A 22,420-nucleotide genomic window follows, 5' to 3' on the forward strand; every position below is an offset into this window, starting at 1 on the left:
TCCAAATCAAAAATCTATCTTTATACTTGGGTGATATTCTTATCAGATTACCAAGCTGGATAGGTAGATGGCTGCTTTCTGTGGTGTGTAGTTTCTCAGAGAAGGAGGTTTCCTCTCCAAAGAATGTTTCTTTTGCTAGATCTCTGTACCACTCAGGTTTCATTCAGGAAAACTGAAACCTGGCAGTTATTTTAACAAAAAAGGTTACTGTGGGGAAGTAAAGAACTACAGTGTTGCAAAGGAAATACTGAAGTCAGGCAGTTGATAACTGCAGGAAGTGAAGCAGCTACTGCCTCTAGAGTTGGGGGAGCAAAATGAAGAGGTTGGGGTTATTGGAACCAAGATGCTCAGAGAGGCCCTGTGGAGCTGAGCCTCGGACTCCTGAGTAGGAGATTCTGCCCTTGTGGTGCTGGGCCCTCAAGGATGTGGGGCAATGGACTGAGCCTAGTTTGGGGAGTGTTGCTTTTAAGCTGGAAACTGGAACCAGCTGCCATTGTGAGGTCGGAGGATCATTGGTGACAGGAACAGGCAGGCAAACAAGAAGGACCAAGGTCCTATAACCTGTTCTCCCCGCCAGTCTCCCTCTCATGCCCTGTACTGACAGAGCATATCAGAGAGACAGACAGCAATGCAAAAATGTAGTTTGCAGAGTCTCTGTTCTGGCATTGTGTTACAGATAAGAGGAAGGAAGGGGAAATCAGAGATAACTTAATAGCACACTCCCTAATACCTGGAATTTTACAATTTGAGCTCTAATCCTTTGGCTAAAGTCATCCTCAATTAAAATAAAAGTGTCCCTTGGAAAGATGAAAATTTTAATGTCATTCTTTATTGACACCCCATTACAAATAGTTTATTGAAAATAAGAAGAGAAAGCAAGAGATACAGATGAAGTATTTTGGCTGTAGCAGGGGCAGATAGAGGATGCCACAAAGATGGTGGAGGGCCAAAAAAGAGCAATGAAAGCAAGGGGATTATGGAAGATAAATTTTACCAACTTCCAGATTTTGCAGATGCTTGGCAGAGTTTCTAGGACTTTGCTGCTCACAGCAATATAAATGAACGGCAGGGACAGAGATGAATCTGTCCATTTGGTCAACACTCAGAACAACTCAGCTCATATAAAAATGAGACCCATGACTCAGATCAGACTAAGATGGTAGCCACGGGTGAGTCACTGAATAATACACTTATGCAGGGACAACTGCCTAGGTAATTCAAGCAAAACCTTACTCTTGACTGAATTACAGTAGTGCCCTAATTAGTGGAAAGCTGAGAGCTTAGCTTATTCTAAATTGGATTTTTCTTGTCTGAGGATTAATTAGGAAACACTTCCAAACTTATTTTACAGATTTAAAACAAAATGATTTCCTCTTTATTCCGACTCACTTTTGAATAGTGAATAAAACCAATCTCTAATAAATTTGAATACTGCATTTTTTTCATTTTTGAGTGTCTATTTCAGTTCAGTCTGCGTCAAGTACCAGTTCTGTGACAAGCACTATGTAGAGCTGGACAAAGATGAATGAATCATTTTCTGACCTTAAGGATAGAATGGTTGAGCTCACTCAAGCTCTGGCTGGAAACACAGAGGGCCTGGGTGCCCAATCCCAGCTCTGTAACTTGTAAGGCATGTGATTCTGAGCTTCAACCTCTTCATTTGTAAATTGGAAATAATAAAAATACCCATATAATATTGTGAAATTAACAATACAGTATATCAGTGCTTATGGTATATGTTCGATAAAGGTATTTTATTTTTGTTGATAATGTTGGTGGCACCTTATATATAAATAGATAATTTTGGTATATGTGAATTCTATAAATGCTGATGTTCATGGCCCAGTCTTTTTTTTTTTTTTTTTTTTTTTGGCCCAGTCTTAAAGAGAGATAGTTTGAGATTGGTGGGAAGTTTTCCCAATTCTAGGATATTACTTTTTTCTCCTCTTTTCTGTAGCATCATTTCTCCTTTCTCTTCCCCTGTCATTTCCTTTTCCTGCCTCCTCCTCGTCTTCCAGAATTATCCAGATTGCTATCCACCTCTCCATTTCTCTTGGTTGTGTATACCTAGCCAATGTCAAAGGTACTGTTTGGCTTACTCTGTCTTACCAATAGGTTTTCAACCTCTGGCTCAATTAATGTGTATCCTTTTGTTAGATAACTGACTCTTTTTAAAATATTTATTGATGCAACCAATAAATAAAAAGAAAAAGGCTATTCCCCAGCCTTTTTCTACTGTGATACATGGTAATGTTTACTTATGCAACATACTCCCTCATATTTTCCTGTTCCTGCAGAAAGCACGATAGAATGAATACCTGGTAGTAAAATGATCGTATTATAAAGGTACCTTAAATCCATTCTAATTTAGTTTTTTAATCATTCCCAAATTTTAGCATTCTAATCATCATTACTGTCAAATTAATTGCAACACACCTCACCATTTTGTCTTATTAGGATGTTGTGACACATGGGTGAATAAGACCCCAAAATGTGACTATTGCTTCTTTCTTAAGACCTGTCCTACTGGACATGTACCGTTTGACCTAGCGATGCTCTTCCTAAAATATGTACTTCCTCAAAGCACTTGCACATGTGCATTTTACAGAATGTTCATTAGAGCATTGTTTATAGTAATAAAACTTTATAAATAGACTAAGTATCCACTAGCAAGACAATGAGCCAGTAAACTGTAGTGTCCCATACAGTAGACTTCTGAGCAGCAAAGAACATGATGGACTAGAGCGCCTTGTATGAACATCAATGAACCTCAATGCTGAGCAAGCAAAGCAACTTGCAGAAGAATAATTATAGCATGATATCATTTCTGCAAAGTTCTAAAATACGCAATACTGTATTCTTAGGAATACCTGCATGTTGTGGATTATAAAACATTCCTGATAGCGGTTACCTCTAGGGGAAGGGAATGCAATTAAAAAGGAGAACACAGAGAAACTTCAATTATATTTGCAAACTTTTGATTCTTAAATTTGTTAGGGGGTATATGGGTGTTTGATATCATTTACCAGCGCATTTTTGTATGTTTAAACTTATTTGATTAAAAGAAAAAGACGTTCACAAGATCTTATTTCAAAACAGCAGGAACTTATACACTGGGGGCCTTTTTGAACTATGAGAGTCAGTAATCTTATAAACAGTGACAAATAGTGGGCCAGGTACCATGGCTCATGACTGTAATCCGAGCACTTTAGGAGGCCAAGGTGCATGGATCAGTTGAGGTCAAGAGTTTGACAGCAGCCTGGCCAACATGGCAAAATGCTGTCTCTACTAAAAATACAAAAATTAGCTGAGTGTGGTGGCGTGTGCCTGTAGACCTAGCTACTTGGGAGACTGAAGCAGGAGAATTGCTTAAACCCGAAAGGTAGAGGTTGCAGTGATCTGAGATTGTGACACTGCACTCCAGCCTGGGGGACAGAGTAAGACTCCATCTCAAAAAAATAAAAATAAAATTTTTTTAAGTGACAGGTAGATAATAATAAGAATCATGAAACTACCATTTATGAGCATGGTGTGTTTATAACCACACTGCATGCAGTATCTCTTAATCCTCAAACATCCTCTGAAGTGGGTGTTATGGTTGTCCCCATTTGAAAGATAAGAATCCTAAGGCTTAGAGATGTTACTTTTCTAAATTCAAATAGTTAGTTCTTGGCAGAACCAAGATTCAAACCCATGTTTGTTTTTTCTAACCAACAAAGTAGATATTACTGTATTCCTTCAAGATGTTGTCACTCCAACCATTAAGATATAACCTAGCCATGTTATTTGGGAGGGAAAACAGTGACCCAGGACTCAGAGTTTTGTTTTTGTTTCATTTAGAGATAAGGTCTTGCTCTGTCACTCAGGCTGGAGCACAACTGCTTGATCATAGCTTACTGCAGCCTTGAACTCCTGGGCTCAAGCAGTCCTCCCACCTCAGCCTCCCAGGTAGTTAGGACTAAAAGTACGTGCCAGCGCACCCAGCTTGAGTTTCTTAAAAAAAATATTGCAAGCTGCCCACATGTTTACAATCTTGGGCTCACAAAAGGTAAATTCTATCTATGAGGCAACTTCCCTCAATAAAAGTCTACCTTCAAGCTGGAATATCGGTATTTGTCAGTCTCATCTAGTGCATAAAATACTGAGCCCTAAAAGCAGTAAGAATCATTATGAAGTTTCTGACTTTATTTCGACATGGATGTTTTATTTTTGAAAATAATTCAATTTTTAAAAATGTTAGTCATCTTTGACAAATATATTATTCCAAAGGGTTCCTTCCCTCCTTCCTTCCTTTCCTACCACCTTATAAATTAAATTAAAATTAGTCATGTATACATTTTAAATAGTCCTACAAGGTTTGTTTTGAAAAACAGCAATCCCATGCCCCACAATGCTTTATATTTGCCCCTCCCAAGAAGCAGCCCCTTTCAACTCTTTTGCCTGTTTATTTTGGCAATTAATGCTTCATATATAAATAAATTATTTTATTATTACTCCGATGTTTTTCAGTTATAGGAGAATCTATTGACTTCCCCCATAGAGAATAAGAATTTGCTGTTTGTTTCTTCCCTACAGTTCTTACTACAGTAGATAGCTATTCTTATCCTTTCAATGTAGTTATATTACAATTTAATTACATTATTATAATGTAGATCACTATTTACATGATGACTATACAAATGCTACCCAGAGCTAGGTCATATAGTACAATATGAATCATTTTCCTCTTTTGCGCTGTTTTTGCTTGAACTAAAGTAACTCATTCTCTTGATTTTTTAATTTTCAAAGTTTTCTATGTACTTATTACTAATTCCATCTTACATTCTGCCAGTTATTTGGCAGAGTTTATCTAAATTGTCTAAATTTCAAGATGTTCAGATGCATCAGATATGTAATCAGTTTCATCTTCCTGAGAAAATTACTCTGGAGCCTTCTGACATGTTCCAATCTGAATTCTTGCCTTCCACTCTTGTTACAAATTATCATCTTGGTATCTTCCTTTACCAATATCCTAGGATTCTCTTTGTCTTTCACTTTTGTGGCATCTTCTGTTTCCTGTGTATCATTTCTTACACTTTTTTATTGTACCCTCGTTTTGCATTCTCTAGTGACTTCCTAATAAGATTATGTGGATGGTATTATTTTTGTGATCATGCATACTGTTATGGGTCAAATTGTGACCATCTAAAATTCACATGTTAATATCCTAACCCCCAGTATCTCAGAATGTGGCCTTATATGGTGATAGGGTCTTTAAAGAGGTAATTATATTAAAATGAAGTTATTAGGATGGGCCCTAATCCATTATGACTGGTGCACGTTATATAAGAGAAAATTAAAACACAGACATATACACATAGAAGATCATGTGAAGACATACAGAGAAAACAGCTATCTACAAGTCAAGGAGAGAAAATTTAGAAGAAAAAACTCTGCTGACAGCTTGACCTTGGACTTTCAGCCTCCAGAACTGTGAGAAAACAAATTTCTGTTGTTTGAGCCACTCAGGGTATGGTACTTTGTTATGACAGCCCCAGCAATGAGGTATATGTTCATTATACTGCACTCATTATGATAGTTGGGCTAGATATAGAATTCTATATAAAACCAAAATCTGTTTTCCTCACAATTTTTAAGTTCTTGATCTTTTAACTTCTAAAATTAATATTCAGTATTCCTACTGATAACTTCGAAAACATTCCAATTCCCAATTCTCTGTGTGTAACCTTTCTCCTCTATGGAACTTTATATAATTGTCTGTTTGGCCTCAGTATTCTAAAATATCATAGGAATGTATCTTGATGTGGTTCTATGTTTATTTATATTACTGGATGCTCAGTGAACCCTTTCAACCTGTATACTCTTGTCTGTCAGTTCAGAAATTTTTTCTTGAATAATTCTTGAATGTTTTAGCTGATTTATTCCTTTTTTGTCTTTCTGGAATTCCTATTTTTCAGTTATTGGGTTTCCTGGGCTGATCCTCTAATGTCCTTACTTTCCTCTTTTTTTTGATAATCTATGTATTTTTGCTCTGGGAGAATTCTTCAAGGTATTTTCTGGACCTTCACCCCACTTTTGTAGGTCACTTCATGCCCCAGTTCTAAGACTTTCTGGGATTTTGTAGTATAAATACGATTGTTCTTGGGTTTTCCCCAGAGCTGGTTTAGCATTCAGTTTTTTCTGGTTTTCTAAGTCTATTATTACATAGATCTGTCTGCTTGGCACGTTTCAACATTTTGATGCTGTTGTTTTGTGCTATCTTTGTTCTTTGAGAGTTCCTACTGTTATGTAAACATACACACCCACTATGCATGCTACTATCATCTTCATGGGATTTTGAGAGAGACAGAAAAATTGTATGCAAATATTTAATTTTCCATCTTTACTTGGAAGCTCAAGAGCAAGTGTTTCTTAATTTGTATTTAACACTTAGATAACAAAGATGATATCATGAAGTACAATTAGAAATGGCCATTTGTATAAGGAAAATGACTCACAATCCTTTACATTTCAGTAACCTGTCACCCTGATCTAAAAAAGAGGCTTTAAAATCTTTACCAAATAGTCAGAACTTTCAATATTATATATTTGGCCTAACAATCTTCTCACCTTATACTCATAAAATATCTACTCAAGATTAGAAGTTAGATATTGTGCTGCAGTTGCCTAAGGCCCAGAAAACTCTCAAAATAGGCCTTGTCACATAAAAAATTAATTGATTGCTTGGTTCCTACTTAGATTTTCATTAATTTGAGGACATAATATAAGTGACAGTTAACTGTATCACCTTTACTTCTCCTTGTTAAACAAGAAATACCTATTTAAAAGTCTAATTAAGAAAGTTTCCTGAAATATTTATTTTTAAGGCATTAACCTTCCCTTATTGTATTATGGAATAATACAACTTTAAACATCAGAAAAGACTGGTATGTTGGTTATCTGTTGCTACATAACAATCTACTACAAAACTTACTGACTTAAAACAACAAACATTTTATTTGCTTATTATTCTTTTGTTTTAGCAATTCGTGCTAGATTCACCTGGGAAGTTCTTCCACTGCTTCCACCTGGAGTCAACATGTGGCTGGAGTTGTCCCTTTGCTCAATGAGCTGGACAGTCCAAAATGGTCTCTCTCTGTCATTCACATAGCTGGGGGATGCTGCCAGCTCTTGGCTGCATTTCTGTCTGCATATGGCTCATCTTCAAAGAGGCTCATTTGGGCTTCTTTTACCCTAGCAGCCTTGGGGCAGCATTCCAAGTGGGCAAGAATGGAAGCTGCAGAGCCTATGCCAAAAAATCATGGAAATTACTTCTGCCGTATTCTGTAGATTAAAGCCATTCACAAATCCAGCCCAGATAGAAGAGGTAGAGAGGTAGAGTCTACCTCTTGATAAAAGGAGCAAGAAATTCACATCCCAAAGGAGTATATATAGATAGGAGGAATCGTGGCTTTTGTTTGTTTGTTTGTTTGTTTGTTTGCAATCTACCACAGACTACTGTCTAGCTGAAACTTACTCACATTTTTTCCACATATACTCTCATTCCCATCCCAGAATCTCCATGGATCTCATCCCAATATTGCATCAGGTTCAAAGTCTTGGATCTCATGTTCTGCATCAAGTGAGTTCAGGGTGAAAACCTTTGGCTAAAGCTCAGTTGTACACTCTTTGTGAACCAGAGACCTGTGAATGAAAAAGATAAGTTACCTGCACCCTACAACTCCAACACATAGTGATGGAACAGGGGCAGAATAATTACAATAGGCACTGCCATTCAACATGGGGAACAACAGGAAGACTGTAGCAGTCACTCATTCACATTAATCTGAAACTCAGCTGGGCACCTGCTTCAGGCTCCTTCACTCCAAGGACAAAAAACCCACCTTGATTAGTTATCTGTTTCTGTTTCCTACTTTGCCACATGCCTTAAATTTTTAGATTCACGGAGGTCAATAATGTAACTCTAATTCTAAAATAATTGTACAAAACCATCTGTAGGTAGTTAAGTGCTTCTTGACAAAGTTACCCCTTCCTCCTGAAGTTTTTAACCACGTAGATTTCCATACCTTTGAGAATACTTGTTTGTTTGGCCCACCTCAGAAATTCCATAATACATGTAAAACAACAAATTGAAAAACCATCTTCCTTGCTTTTATTTCCCCAAAAGTAGTACCACATACAAAGCATCATCATAAAATGATACTGATTTTGAGAATCTTCAAATTAGAAAAAAAAGGTTAAAGTTTATCTGTAATATAACCTGACAATTTCTGGAATACCCAGTGGTTCTCTATGGGGATCACATGATTTACTTATTTCCTTGGGGCCTAGAGTAGAGCATGAGACAGACCAAGCCCTGCCCTCACAGAGCTTACAGTCTGCAAGGGGAGAGGGGCAGACAACAAAAATGTAGATTCATCCCAGCTCTGTTTTTAAAAATTTTAGAGAGTAAAACATAAGAGAATAAAACAGGGTAATGGAGGAGAGAGACAGAATGAGTGAGAGAGCGAGAGAGAAAGAGAGATTATTGGGGCAGGAGAGTGACTATCTTAGCTAGGATGATGAAGAAGTGACATTTAATTTGAGACCAAAATGTTGGGAAGAAACAAGTTGTACAAGAATCTAAGAAAAGCATGATCAAAAGCCTGGGCAATAACAGTCTGGGTTGGTTTGTTCAGGGTCAGAAAACAAGTTCAGTGTTGCTTGTTTACAGTGAGCAAAGGGAAGAAGAGAGGAGATAGGGTCATTGGTGTGGGCAGGAGTCATGAAGGACTGTGTGGAAAGGTGAAGTCATTGCAGAGTTTTAAGTGGAAAAGGATAAGATTTTATTCATTTTTTAAAAAAATCATTGTGGTTGCTGTGTAGAGGATGGACAAAAGAGAGAGTGAAATTAGATGGTACAGTTAGGAGGCTATTGTAGTAGTCCTAGAAACAACTTTGAAGTAGGAGGGTGAGAAAGGGTCAGATTCAGGATAATATTTGGGAAGAGGAGCCCAGAGACCTTGATGGATTGGATTTTGGCCTTGAGAGAGAGGGTCACCGATGCATCTCAAGTTTGTGACTTATGAAATTGGGTGCACTTCAGTTCTGTGTTTTCACTTGTATTTTAGGTTCAAGGGTACCTCTGGAGAAAAGGGAACTCTCATACCCTGCTGGTGGGAATGTAAACTAGTTCAGCCATTGTGTAAAACAGTTTGGCGATTTCTCCAAGCATTTAAAACATAACTACCATTCAACCCAGCAGTGCCCTTTTTTAATATGGAAAAGCCTAGGGGAAGAACAGCTTTTTCCTTTATAAGAGTCCAGGTCAAGAGTGCTGTTTTGGAAATATTTGGTTTGAGATTTTTCTTAGACATCAAGCAAGATGTCAAACAGGCAGTTGAATGTGGGAGTTCAGTTATTTACCAGCAAGGCTTTATGACCCACCTCAATACTTTATAGTCTCACTTTGTGATTGTCTAACCCTGTCCTTGGGTAACTAAGACATGGTGACCCTCATTTCCTGACGAGTAGACATTCAATGAATTCCCCAAGGGCACACAGCTAAAGTGGAAGAGCAGGACTTGAACCAGGTCTTCTGGCAACCTACACATAGTCTTGTAGGGCACTGCTCACCCTCCTCTACTCTCCTGCTTATTGTAATCAAGGGGAGAGGCAGGGTAAAGATACCATTCTGGAGGCAGTGGGTGTGCCACATCCTCAAAGTGTCACCCCTGACTTAGGCAATTGTTTATCTGTGCTGTTCATATAGTGTCCACCAGCTACAAGTAGCTACTTAAATTTAAATTTTAATCAATTAAAATTAAGCTAAGTTAAAATTCACTTTGTTACTTTTACTAGTCACAGTTCAAGTGCTCAATAGCTACATGAGTGTCATATTGGATAGCACAGATAAAGAACATTTTCATGATCTCAGAAATTTCTATTAAACAGTGCTGGAGTCTAGATTAATCTAAAGTTCCCTTCAGTTATATTAATTTGTGGAGAAAGTGTAGTCTTATCCTCAAAGCTGTGATCTAAGGAGAAAGTTTAGGAAAAAAAGAAAGTTACCTACTTTAAAATTAGCATATTTTATAATAAGCTGATTTTAGATCCAGCATTAATGAGCACCTTTCCCCAGCTCACACCCTTGAATATTTGCGTGTTTCTCATGTTATCTATTAAGAGTATAGGTTCCTCTGAGGAGGGAAACTAGGTTTTTTTCACCTTGCATTTCCCTCTCAAAATATTTAAATATGTAACACCCATGTCCATATTATACACACCCTCAATACATACTGCTTTGCACAGAACAAACATAAAATTTACTTGTTAAATGATCCAGCATATCACAGCATTTTACAACGTTACTGTGGACAGTTTGCCACAGGAAGAACCTATCAATCAGAGAGCAGATAAACTCCAGGAGGTCTGCAGCTAAAACCCGGTTGCACGGCATATTTGTTTCTCATTTCTCCCTTCCTAGCAAAAGGGATATTGGGACCTCTATCTTCCATCACCCTGGGTGAAAACGAGGTTGCTCACTACCCCAGAAAGCAGAAAGGTCGAGCTTAGAGGGGAGTCAGTGGGAGGTTCAGGCCCTGGTCTGCCCATTACTTCGTGAGCAGGCCAGCAAGGTCTTCCTCACAGGGCGCGATGGAGGCATGCAGAAAGCCCTTCACACACACACACGCATGCAGGCAGACCTGGGCCCCTTGAAGTTCCCTTCACAAACACAGGAGAAGATTTGGAGCAAAACAGATGGTTTCTGAATTCCTCCTTGACACTTGCTGGTTGTGTGTCTTTGGACAAATTATATTAGCCCTTCAAAGTAGCAGGATAAGGAGATGTGTGGATATAGGCCTTGATCACAGAGTTAATGCTACACCCTTTCAGCAGTTTCTTCCCCTCCTCACCGAATTTCAGGGGGAACGTGAGAGCAAACCTAGAACAGAAGTGTGCTTTCCTTTTAATTTTTCTTTTTAAAAATATTTCAAATGTTTTTTAAGAGGCAGAATCTCACTCTGTCACCCAGGCTGGAGTGTTGTGTTCATAGCTCACTACACTCTCTAACTCCTGGGCCTAAGGGATTGCCCTGCGTCAGCCTCCTGAGGAGCTGGGACTACAGGTTCACACCACCACACCCAGCTAATTTTTTTTTTAACTTTTTGTAGAGATGAAGTCTTACTGTGTTGCCCTGGTCTTGAACTTCTGGCTTCAAGTGGTCCTCTTGCATTTGCCTCCCAAAGTGCTGGGATTGCAGGCATGAGCTACTGCACCCAGCCAAAAATTGCAGTTTTTTAAATGTCTAATAGTACTTACACATGGGAAAAATTTCCTAAGTATGTACAGTGAAGTTTCCCTCCTGCCTATCCAGCCACCCAGTTTTCCCCAGAGGCAACCAATGTTTCCCGAGGTGTATGTGTCCTCCCATGGCCATTCTGTGCATGCACAAGCAAATATGTCTATCAGCATATTCATTTGCATGTACTTCCTAACATGTGCACATTTTCCTCTGACACAAATAACTCTGTGACTGTTTTGAACCTTTTCTCCCTGTCCTGTCTTAGAGAATTTTTTTTAGATCTATACCAAGGGTCCTTAATCTATTTACAGGTGCAGAATATTCCACTGTAGAGTTGTACCATAATTTTCTTATCCTATCCCCCACTGATTAATTATTTAGGTTATTTCCAGGCTTTTGCTATTATAACCCATGCCATAATGAACATTGTTGTACATCTGTCACTTTGTTCATGGGTAAGTATATTTGTAGAACACGTTTCTAAAAAAAAGGAATCCCTAGATTAGATGGTATGTAGTGAAAATATATATGTAGTTTTGACAGACCTGACCAAATGGCCCTAAAGAGTTTGTATGTTTGCTATCGCCCCAGCAATGCATGGGAGTGGATATGAGTTTCCAAGCTAATGTGAAGTCCTGCTCAGAGACTGAGAACCAAGTCTCATGTTTGCCAGAGTTGCTTAGCTTACATTGTGTACATGAGGGGGTGGGGGATATGTGTGTGTATGAGAGAGAGACTTCATTTGGAGAAAGCTGTGGCTAAGTGTAAGAACCATGATATGGGAAATCGTCACTGTTCCTTCTCATAATCCTCCAGTTTGAAAGAGTGACCCACAAAATGAAAGTGCTCTACACCCCGCAGGAAGATCCTTAGACATGCACTGTGAAGGCAGTAGTTCAGCTGATAGCTAGAAGAGATGGCAAGAGCAAGAGCAGAGACCAAGGTTATAAGAAGATGAGATTTAGTCTTATAGCCCCTGTGTTAGGCCATTTGCATTGCTATAAAGGAATACCTGAGACTGGGTAGTTCATAAAGAAGGGAGGTCTATTTTGGCCACAGTTATGTAAGCCTGTACAGGAAGCATAGCACCAGAATCTGCTCTTAGTGAGGACTTAGGAAGCTTCCAATCATGTTGGAAGGTATAGAGGGAGCAAGCATGTCAGATGGCAAGAGCGGGAGCAAAGGCAAGGTGGGGCAGAGGGGAAGTGGGGAGCCACATTCTTTTAAACAACCAGCTCTTACATAAACTACCAGAGTGAGAACTCACTCATTGCCATGGGGGTGGCACCAAGACATTCGTGAGAGATCCACCCCCATGAATCAAACACCTCCCACCAGACCCCACCTCTAACACTGGGGATTCCATTTCAAAATTAGTTTTGGAGGGAGCAAACATCCAAACTATATCAGTCGCCAGCATTAGCTAGTGTTCTTCAGATGGTCAGCTCATCTGATCCAACTTTAAGTGTTTCTCATGTGCTAAGCCCTTTACCTGTGCTGAAAATGCTGAGATGAGCATGGCCAGTTTCTGCCCTCAAGAAACTCATCCAAGGAAGTGGGCCATGTGGGCAGACAGCTTTCATAGAATGTAATAGAAACTACAGCAATTATGACAGCTAACTCTGAGAACATCTTCAATGCCAGTCAGTGGGCTCGGCACTACTTGTCATCTCACTACAACAGTAGCCCCGTGAAGGTGATTACAGTGTTATCCCTATTTCACAGATGAGGAAACCAAGACCCAGGAAAGTTGAGGGGTAGCCCTAAAACCACATCATAGGTGGCACTACTGGAGTATATGCTGAGGTCTGTCTGACTTCAGAGCATTGAGATAAATCAGAGATGATGTTGAGCATACCCAAAGCTAAAAGTCCCTCCTCCTCTTCCACCAGTGGTTCTTTGCTTCCTTCTCTTTTTGTTGCATCACATTAATTGTTCTCATGCTGCTAATAAAGACACACTCAAGACTGGGTAATTTATAAAGAAAAGGAAGGTTAATGGACTCACAGTTCCACATGGCTGCAGAGGCCTCACAATCATGGTAGAAGATGAAGGAGGAGCAAAGGCACATCTTCCATGGTGGCAGGCAAGAGAGATCATGTACAGGGGAACTGCCTTTATAACACCATCAGATCTCATGAGACTTACTATCACGAGAACAGCACTGGAAAAATCTGCCCCCATGATTCAATTAACTCCCACCAGATCCCTCCCATGACACATGGGGATTATGGGAACTACGATTCAAGATGGGTGTGGGGACACAGCCAAACCATATCAAGCACCACACTGCATTTCAGAGCGAGGGCATGGAAGTCAAGCCAGAGCCTCTGGGGAAGATATGGTCCGAGCTGAGATTTAGAAACAAATGAATAAAAACATGAAAACAAGAGCAATCTGGACAGAGAAACTCTCAGCTGACCTCCAGGAAACCCAGCCTCCAGGCCTCAGGAAGTAGCTGGCAAACAGAGGCAGGCAAGCAAGCAGAGTGGCTACAGGGTCAGCCTTTGGAGCCATACTGCCTGAGTTCAAATGCTGGCTTGGCCCCTTTTTAACTCGGTAACGTTGGGTGCATCACTTAACCTCTCTGATTCTTCACCTGTGAAATGTGGCTAATAAGTACTTCCCTTATGGGTTGAAATAGGGATTGAATGAGTTCATGTATTAAGACTGTTTAGAATAGTGTCTGGCACGTGCCCTGTGTGTTTATTCCTCTGCAAAACCTCCAGGTTCCAGGTACAGCTTAGATGTAAGGAAAAGAAAAACAAAAATTTGAAGCTTGTCTGTGGTGCTTATTATAGAGAACAGTTACATGTGCTCAGAAAATGTAATGTGATGCTATAAAAAGAGAAGGAAGCAGAAAACCATTTAATGGAGGAGGGACATGTGCTTTTGGCCTTGAATTTTCTTGTCAAGCATAGTTGTGCTTATCAGCTTTCAGTTGTCATCTAGAATTGTGAGTCAAAATGGGCTTTTTTATTTGTTGTCTATTTCTTTATGACATCTTTACTTGGTATTAAAATGTAATGGCCTGTCTCAAATCAGGTGAAAAAGCAGAGGAGGATAAAATACAAAGGAACACATTCAATGAGATTCTTGCTTTTCTCCTCTTCCTCTTTGATGCTATAAAATGTTTTCAGAAAACCTGAGAGATAAATATCAGATAAATGCTGCAGCATCCTCATTTACCCACACAGCATTTATTGCTCATCCACCAAGTCAAATTACCTTTCTCCAAGAGCAGTATTCGGTAAGAGAATCCAAGAGAAGTAAAAGTGAAAGAAAAATACTTCAGTAGATCAGTTCTCGTGATTTACTTTTTTTCTCTATATTCCCTGGCCTTTCTCTCCTTTATCTGTTATCCCAGAGTCACATTTCCAGCCCTGTTTCCAAACGAAACCCCATGCTTGGACCAGTCTTTCTTGAGGCCAACTTTTTCTCTTCCTCTTATTATTTGAACAACTCCTGAGAATTCATCTCCTTGAAGAAAAACATTTAATAGCAAATTCCCCATCATAAATTACCATGACCCTCACATACCTGTGTACCAGCCACTCACTGGATCCCCGGGCTACAGAAGTTATGATTCAGGCTTTTGTCCTGAGTGAGCTCATGGTCTTACGTGGTAGGAAAGGCATGCAGAAGGAGGCTGACCTTGCCTTTCTCTGCCATACACTCATGTTCATTTCCTTGATGCTCTCACTTCCCCACTAGACTGTAACCTTCTCAAGGACAAGGATTTTATTTGTTTTGTTGACCATTGTATAATTAGTACCTTAAGGGAGTGTCCTCAGTAAACATTTGATGAACAAATGAAAACAAATAAAATACAATATAGAATGATCAGTAAATTGATGTGCTTGCAAAATAAGGAATAGCACAAAGGAAGGAGTAACTGAATGCTTTGGGGGACAGAAGTGCAGTTGGAGGGGTGGGGAGACTTTTTGGAGGAGGTGACTTCTGAGCTGAATGTTGGGGATAATGCCTACATTTATATGCCTTTGCATGATGTCCAGCTTATAGGAAGTGCCCAAGGAGTTTGCTGAGTTGATAAACTTTGTAATTTATGAAGGAGTCATAGATACAGCATCTCTAATACTCTACCATTTTTTGCAATCCTAACAAGGGGAGACATGGCAATTTCATGCTGGATTATGTAGCTCTGGAAGCTCTGCTACCTAGAAAACCTCTTAGTAAGGTACAAGCACCTACTGGAAAGCTGTGTGTGTATGTGTGTGTGTGCACACACACACATGCACACACACACATACACACACATACCTGCACATGCACCCTTGACAAAGTAGACTGGCTGGGGCAGTTGCTGGGAGACAAATCAGTCTTAAGTGTGTGCTTTAGAGGAAAGATCCCATTCACAAAAGAACATGGAAAAGGTAAGGATAGAGGTGATTTCCAGAGACTGGCCTCTCACCTCACCTGTGAGCCAGACCACAGCTCATTACCTAACTCCTATATCCACCACCCAAGCCAGTTTTATATCTTAAAATTTCTGAAAATTCATTGATTATGCCATGGGAGAGGCTAAGGTAGAAGGGAAGAGGAGAGAAAAACAAAATGAATTTTTAGTTGAATTTATATAATGACCTTACTGAGAAAAAACAAGATACAAGACCTAGACGTGCTATTAGTTTATTTTTAGGTTTCTTAATTTTGTTTAGCTCCAGCTCCTTCCTGACATGAATGATGTTCATGCTGAAAACCAAAACTACTCATACCTGTGAGCCTACTCTCCTGGTGTGATCTCTGGCTCCCTCAGGCTGTTCCAGACACACCCTGTCTATGACTGATTGAAGACATCTGCATCTGAGCAACACCAAATTATAACAAAAATTAGATCCATCACCTCCAATTAATTCTCAACTTGTGTTTTTAATATATGTGTGCAGCTTCATCATACACAACAAGGAAACGTTCTTCAACAATGCCACAAGAAGTAGAATCGTGCATCACATTTTACAAAGAATAAAATACGAAGAAGGAAAAAATAAGATTGGTAAGTAGTATATTAGTATAACAAACTACATTTGGCATTTGGGAATTACAGACTTCTTCCCTTGGTTTTATTAAGCTTGTATCAATTCTAGCAATGCTTGTCACTTATAAAACCCCTAACTAATCCTTTGATGAATAATTCACAGTGTAAAATCTTCATTGCATCCTTAAATACCTTCTTTAAATAGCATGTCGTCTCATTTGTCTAAGATCATGGAGAAATTCTCTCATTTTAGAAAATGTTGTATGCCAGGCACTGAACTAGATGTTGGGGAGATAAGCGTAGTTCTGTTCTGGAGCTTGTGTTCAAGAAATTAAAAGCAGACAATAAACAAATAAGTAAATACAATAACTAACATAAAGAAATTAAACTGGATGATGATACAGAAATAGGCCGGTAAAAGGTAGGAGTTAGTTCAAGCTGAGATTTGATGATGAGGGCAAGCATCACTGAGAAGCTGAAATTTGAACCGAGACCTGAATGCTGGGGAACCAGTGTGGGAAGATGGAGGGGTAGGGCGTTACATGCAGAGGGAGCTGTAAGCATGGAGATGAGCTGTCCCACATAAGCAACTTCTTCAGTCATCTCCTCCATTAAATAGCCTCCACCATATATATTTTAGGCATTTTTATGAGAATGTGTCCATATTGTATTATACATTTCCTGCCTTACTAAACAGATTATTATATATCAGGAAGGGTTGGGTGGCTTTGTTTTTATCTCTTTTTCTAGCAAGTTTTTTATCAGTAGTTTTAATAATGACCTATATCAGTCAGGGTCTAATCAGGAGACAAAAGCACAAGTAAATTGAACAGAGAAAGTTTTATATAAGTAATTAACTATGACAGGGGATTCAAATAATGGAGGGTTGGCTAGTCAAGGGTAAGAATAACTCTAAAGAATAGAGAAGTAACAGATATTAGGAGCAACTACCACCCCTGAGAAGACTCCTTCCTACAGTGCTAAGCTGCAGATCCTGCTGGAAGAGGTACAGCCATGGCAGTGTAGTTTGCTGGGGGCTCTAGAAATCTGCCCTCTGGAGTACTAGGGGAAGCTGCCTGGAGTGGCTCCAGGGAAGTCATTCTTTGGGAGTTGCTGCATCAGCAGCATTACTCTGTGAAGCCCCCTGGAGAATACTGGAAATCTGCCTTTGGGGAGTACCATGTGTTTCCAGCCACCACACACTGCAGGAGCTGGGTACTATAGAAGTATGTGCTGCAGAAGCCTGCTGAGGTATCATACTGGTATCAGGAAGAGAAACCCCTTCCTCCTCCAGTGTCCCTCCCAGTGCCTTCTGCTGGCAAAGCTTAATGTTGAATCAGCTGATAAAGGAGAAATAGTTACAAGGTCCAGCTCCATTATTGCAAAGCAGGAAATGAAGTTGCATTTGGAGCTGAGGGGAAATAAGTTAATATCTGGTGCATAGCCCAGATGACCTGTTCATCAAGCTTTCAGGTAGGGTGAAACTAGAAGATTGCATTAAATGACAAGACTCAGTAGCTGGCACTCAACCAAATCCAGCAAGGTGACATTTAATAATTTTGCATTGACCATTTCTAATGTGTATTTTCTTTTTCTTTCAATCTTTTAAAAAATATTTACTAATTCAATGAAAATGTTATTTAAACATACATTTGGTAATTAATGAGATTTGAGATTTTTTCAAATTTTTATTTTATTCATTTACATTTGTTTGAATAGAAAAGGAAGTACATAGAATATTACATTAATATAACTAGAAAATTTTAAAAATAATTTTTAATGTAAAGGCTTACAGTCAAATTCAGCAAAACAACTACCTTGGTACAGTGTGGGAGAAATGTTGCTCAACATCATAAGAGGAACAGATTTGGGAGTTGAGCTGAATGCAAGCTCGGTGTGAGTCACCAGCATAATGAAACTGCCAAAAAAAAAATAACCCGCCTACTTTGATCCCAAGCTGCATACATTAAAATATAACATGGAGAAATAGATAGCTTCCTAGTCCAGATCTGATTACAAATGGAATATTATGTTTTGTGAGAGTCAATGTATGGCGGTATGGTGAAGTCGAACCTGATTTAGGTCTTTCTTCACTTTCATGGATTGTAGTTAAACTCATTCCCATTTCTCTGCATTAGTCATCCATCCTTGAAACACATTCCTTCAGTAAAGTATTCCGTGACCGTTCCAGCTTGAATGAATTCTTCCCTCTTCTGAATTCCTGTGGCAACTATTTTTGGAGTCTATTTGATAGTTAGTCATATACAACTCTTCTTTTGTTGTCTTGGATTACATTCAATGACATTATGAAAATCTACCACATAAAGAGAACCACTCATAACATTTGCATACTGAATAATTTAAATGTTACCTTGGTTACTTTTTTATCTTAATTTCTTATTCATTCATACAGTTTTTAGAAACAAACTTAGGATGTGCTATGCATCCTTTTTAGCATACTTTTTTCAGTTAACATCGTGCCATAAGCATACTAGAAAGTAAGTGAGTGAAAGTGAAGTTATTATTGCAGTAGTTTTTCTGAATCATTTCATTAAATGCAAATAACTCCAAATGGCATCTTCACTAATAATGGTATTATTTGCAATACACCTCATGACTCTTTATTTATTTATTTTTTTTTTTGAGATGGAGTCTCGCACTGTCACCCAGGCTGGAGCACAATGGCGGGATCTCGGCTCACTGCAACCTCTGCCTCCCAGGTTCAAGTGATTCTCCCGCCTTAGCCTCCCGAGTAGCTGGGATTACAGGTACCTGCCACCACACCTGGCTGATTTTTGTTATTTTTAGTTGAGATGGAATTTCATTATGTTGGCCAGACTGATCTCGAACTCCTGATCTCATGATCCGCCTGCCTTGGCCTCCCAAAATGACTCTTCATAAGACACTAGTGTATTGAGAATCTGCAGCTGAATGCTGCTCATCTAGATAATAAGATCCTTAACTGTAAATAAGCTACCTTATTTATCTTTATATCATCACTGCCTAACACAGTGCCTGGCATATAGTAGGAGTTCAATAAAGTCATGCTGAACAGAAATTGTGCCTAATTTTGCATATCAAAATGTGTGCTGCTTTTATAAGCAAAAGAAGGACAGAGACAGTGATTTTTAAATGTTCTGAAGAAGCACAGGAAGTGTAGTATTTTGCTAGTCAGAAAGGGTCTTTATAAAAGTTTCTTTCATTTGATGAAATAAGGAGTTTTCTATTCAAAGACCTCTGTGTTTTGAAAATTGGTAATAGGCCAGGCCCATTGGCTCATACCTGGAATCCCAGAAATTTGAGAGGCTGAGGCAGGAGGATTTCTTGAGTCCAAGAGTCTGAAACCAGCCTGAGCATAATCCTCTCTACAAAAAAATACAAAAAATTACCCAGGTGTGGTGGTGAGTACCTGTAGTCCCAGCTATCAGGAGACTGAGATGGGGGATTACTGGAGCCTGGGAGTTCAAGGCTGCAGTAAGCTGAGACTGTGCCACTGCACTCCAGCCTGGGCAACAGAGTGGGAGTCTGCCACAACAAAGAAAAAGAAAAGAAAGAATAAAAGAAAATTGGTGATGATGAACCGGAATCATATCTAATTAGAAATAACCAATCAGAAAGTAAGTTATTAACCCACAACCAAGCATTATGCTGAAAATGCTGGAGTTTTATTATTATGAAAAACATGGAGTAAAGCTACAAATGGTCTGTAGATTCAATATTTCATTGTCATCTTTGGTTTTGTAAATAAAAGAAACATGTTAGAAGAAATTTTAATTTCTTGATGGAACTAATGTTTATCCAGTATTATTTTTTGCCTGAAACTCTTTCGGAAAGTGGCATCTTGCACGAGCCAACATCTATTCGAAATAACGTGAAAATACTGATTTGTAAACATGATTCATAAGGATATTTTAGTGGAATGTAAACTGCCACTATATAAGTTTTTCAGCTTCACTCTGGATTTATTACAACTGTAAAAATCAAACCTGGTAAAACCCACTTTCAAAATAGAGCAATATAATAGCTCAACAAAGATTTATTTAACAATATGGGTGCCTACAATAAATCTTGAAATTGATTCATATTTTTGAATTTGGTGCTTAGGGGAGAAATTAGTAAAGTGAAAAATACTTCAAATATTGCTACTTTCTCACTTTGCAGGACTTTGATAAATTATGATAAACTTGTAAAAGTTATCATCCGAGGCCAGGCATGGTGGCTTATGCCTGTAATCCCAGCACTTTGGGAGGCCAAGGCAGGTGGATCACTTGAGGTCAGGAGTTCGAGATCAGCCTGACCAACGTGGTAAAACTCCATCTCTACTAAAAATACAAAAACTAGCTGAGCATGGTGGCATGCACCTGTAATCCCAGCTACTTGGGAAGCTGAGGCATGAGAATTGCTTGAACCCTGGAGGCAGAGGTTGCAGTGAGCCAAGATCGTACCGCTGCACCCCGGCCTGGGCAAGAGTGAGACTCCATCTCAAAAAAAAAAAAAAAAAAAGTTATCATGTGAGTCTCTTATTAGGTCCCTGTGAATCCTATTTTTTCTAATATCTGGGATGTTTGAAAGTTATTGATGAGATATGTGGAATTCTCAACAGAGACTCCAGAGAATCAAAGCTTTCTACGTAATCATTCATTACAAAGGTATTTATTGGGGCCTCTGATGTGTTAGACAAACTATAAGGCCTTGTGATATTTGTATTTCAAATGCTTTTCTTGGATATTTAGTATTAATGTCAAGCATCTTAAAACATATTAATGTGTTACTATGATTAAAATCATCCAAATATTGATTGATCCTCCATCAATGAAAAGTGAATCAGTGCATGTGCCATTTTCCAGTTAGGCTAAACCTCTAGATTCTGGTAAGGATCTAAAGCATGGATAGCATTCCTCTCAAGCCACTTGAGAAACATCATTATGATCATCTTCTTTGAGGTGTATTTTAGGAAGTAGCATAATTCTTGATCTGAAAGGAACTTTAAAGATCAACACGTTAAACTTCCACTTCTGGCCAAGATGGAATGACAGGCACAAGATTTACTCTCCCATGGGAAACAATCACAAAAGAAAAAACAGACAAAATGTATGAAACAGCTATTTTCAAGACACTGAATATTTGGGCGACCCAAAACAAGGATCTCTGAGAGACAGAAAACAAATGAAATGGGCCCTGCTGGGCCCCATCTTACCACCTTGACATAGTTTCTAGACAACACCATGAAAAGCAAGAATGTAGGCAGGACCTGAAAGACTCTAGGTTGAGAAGTTGTTGCTAGAAGTTGGGAAACAAAGGCAGCTAGGGTTCACAGAAAGAAGTACCAGAAAGCAAAGAACTGCACAGAGCTCGAACCTCAAAGATCTGCAGAGGTCTCCCTCAAGTATTCAGCAAGTGCTGATCAATGCATACATGTCAGGAGAATACCCAAGGCCAGAGAAAGAATCATCCAAAAGAATTTCCGGTAAGACTGGAACACCTCATAAAGCACAGAGCAATAAGGAGAATACTCAGAAAAGTCTTTCCTCCTGGAAACATAAAGAAAATTTAGCAAATAAAGTTTAATAATGTATAACAAGGATAATACATCATGACCAAGTAGGATTTATCCTGGACTACAAGGTTGGCTTAGTATATGAAAATCAATCAATATAATTCACCATAGTAGCAAACTAAAAAAGAAAAACCATATGATCATATTTACGAACATGGGAAAAGCATTTCACAAAGTTCAACATCCATTACAGATAAAAACTCAGCAAACTACTAATAGAAATTATCTTCCTCAACCTCATAAAATACATCTATGAAATACTTATAGTTAAAATTATACTTAATGATAAAAGACTGAATGTTTTCCTCCTAAGATAATGAATGGGACAAGTGTGTCTGCACTTACCACTTACATTCATTTTACTATCCAGTGGAATAATATAAAAAGAGTTAAAACTGTCCTTATCACTTTGGGAGGCCGAGACGGGCAGATCACAAGGTCAGGAGATCGAGACCATCCTGGCCTACACGGTGAAACCCCATCTCTACTAAAAAATATAAAAAACTAGCCGGGCAAGGTGGCGGGCGCCTGTAGTCCCAGCTACTCGGGAGGCTGAGGCAGGAGAATGGCGTAAACCCGGGAG

At 39.0% G+C, this 22,420-nt stretch overlaps 1 protein-coding gene across 3 annotated transcripts in view; it reads left to right on the top strand.

Moving 5' to 3' along the window:
- Positions 1-22,420, top strand: part of ANO4 (anoctamin 4) — a 405,598-nt gene that overhangs the window by 284,331 nt on the left and 98,847 nt on the right. For all 3 annotated transcript variants that reach the window (XM_011934758.1, XM_011934750.1, XM_011934766.1), the window contains one exon: positions 16,192-16,298. In XM_011934758.1, the coding sequence (XP_011790148.1) occupies positions 16,192-16,298 (107 nt within the window). The remainder of the gene's footprint in view (positions 1-16,191; positions 16,299-22,420) is intronic.

The sequence above is a fragment of the Colobus angolensis genome, unplaced genomic scaffold, assembly GCF_000951035.1.
Source record: "Colobus angolensis palliatus isolate OR3802 unplaced genomic scaffold, Cang.pa_1.0 Scaffold10, whole genome shotgun sequence".
NCBI classification, from domain to species: domain Eukaryota; kingdom Metazoa; phylum Chordata; class Mammalia; order Primates; family Cercopithecidae; genus Colobus; species Colobus angolensis.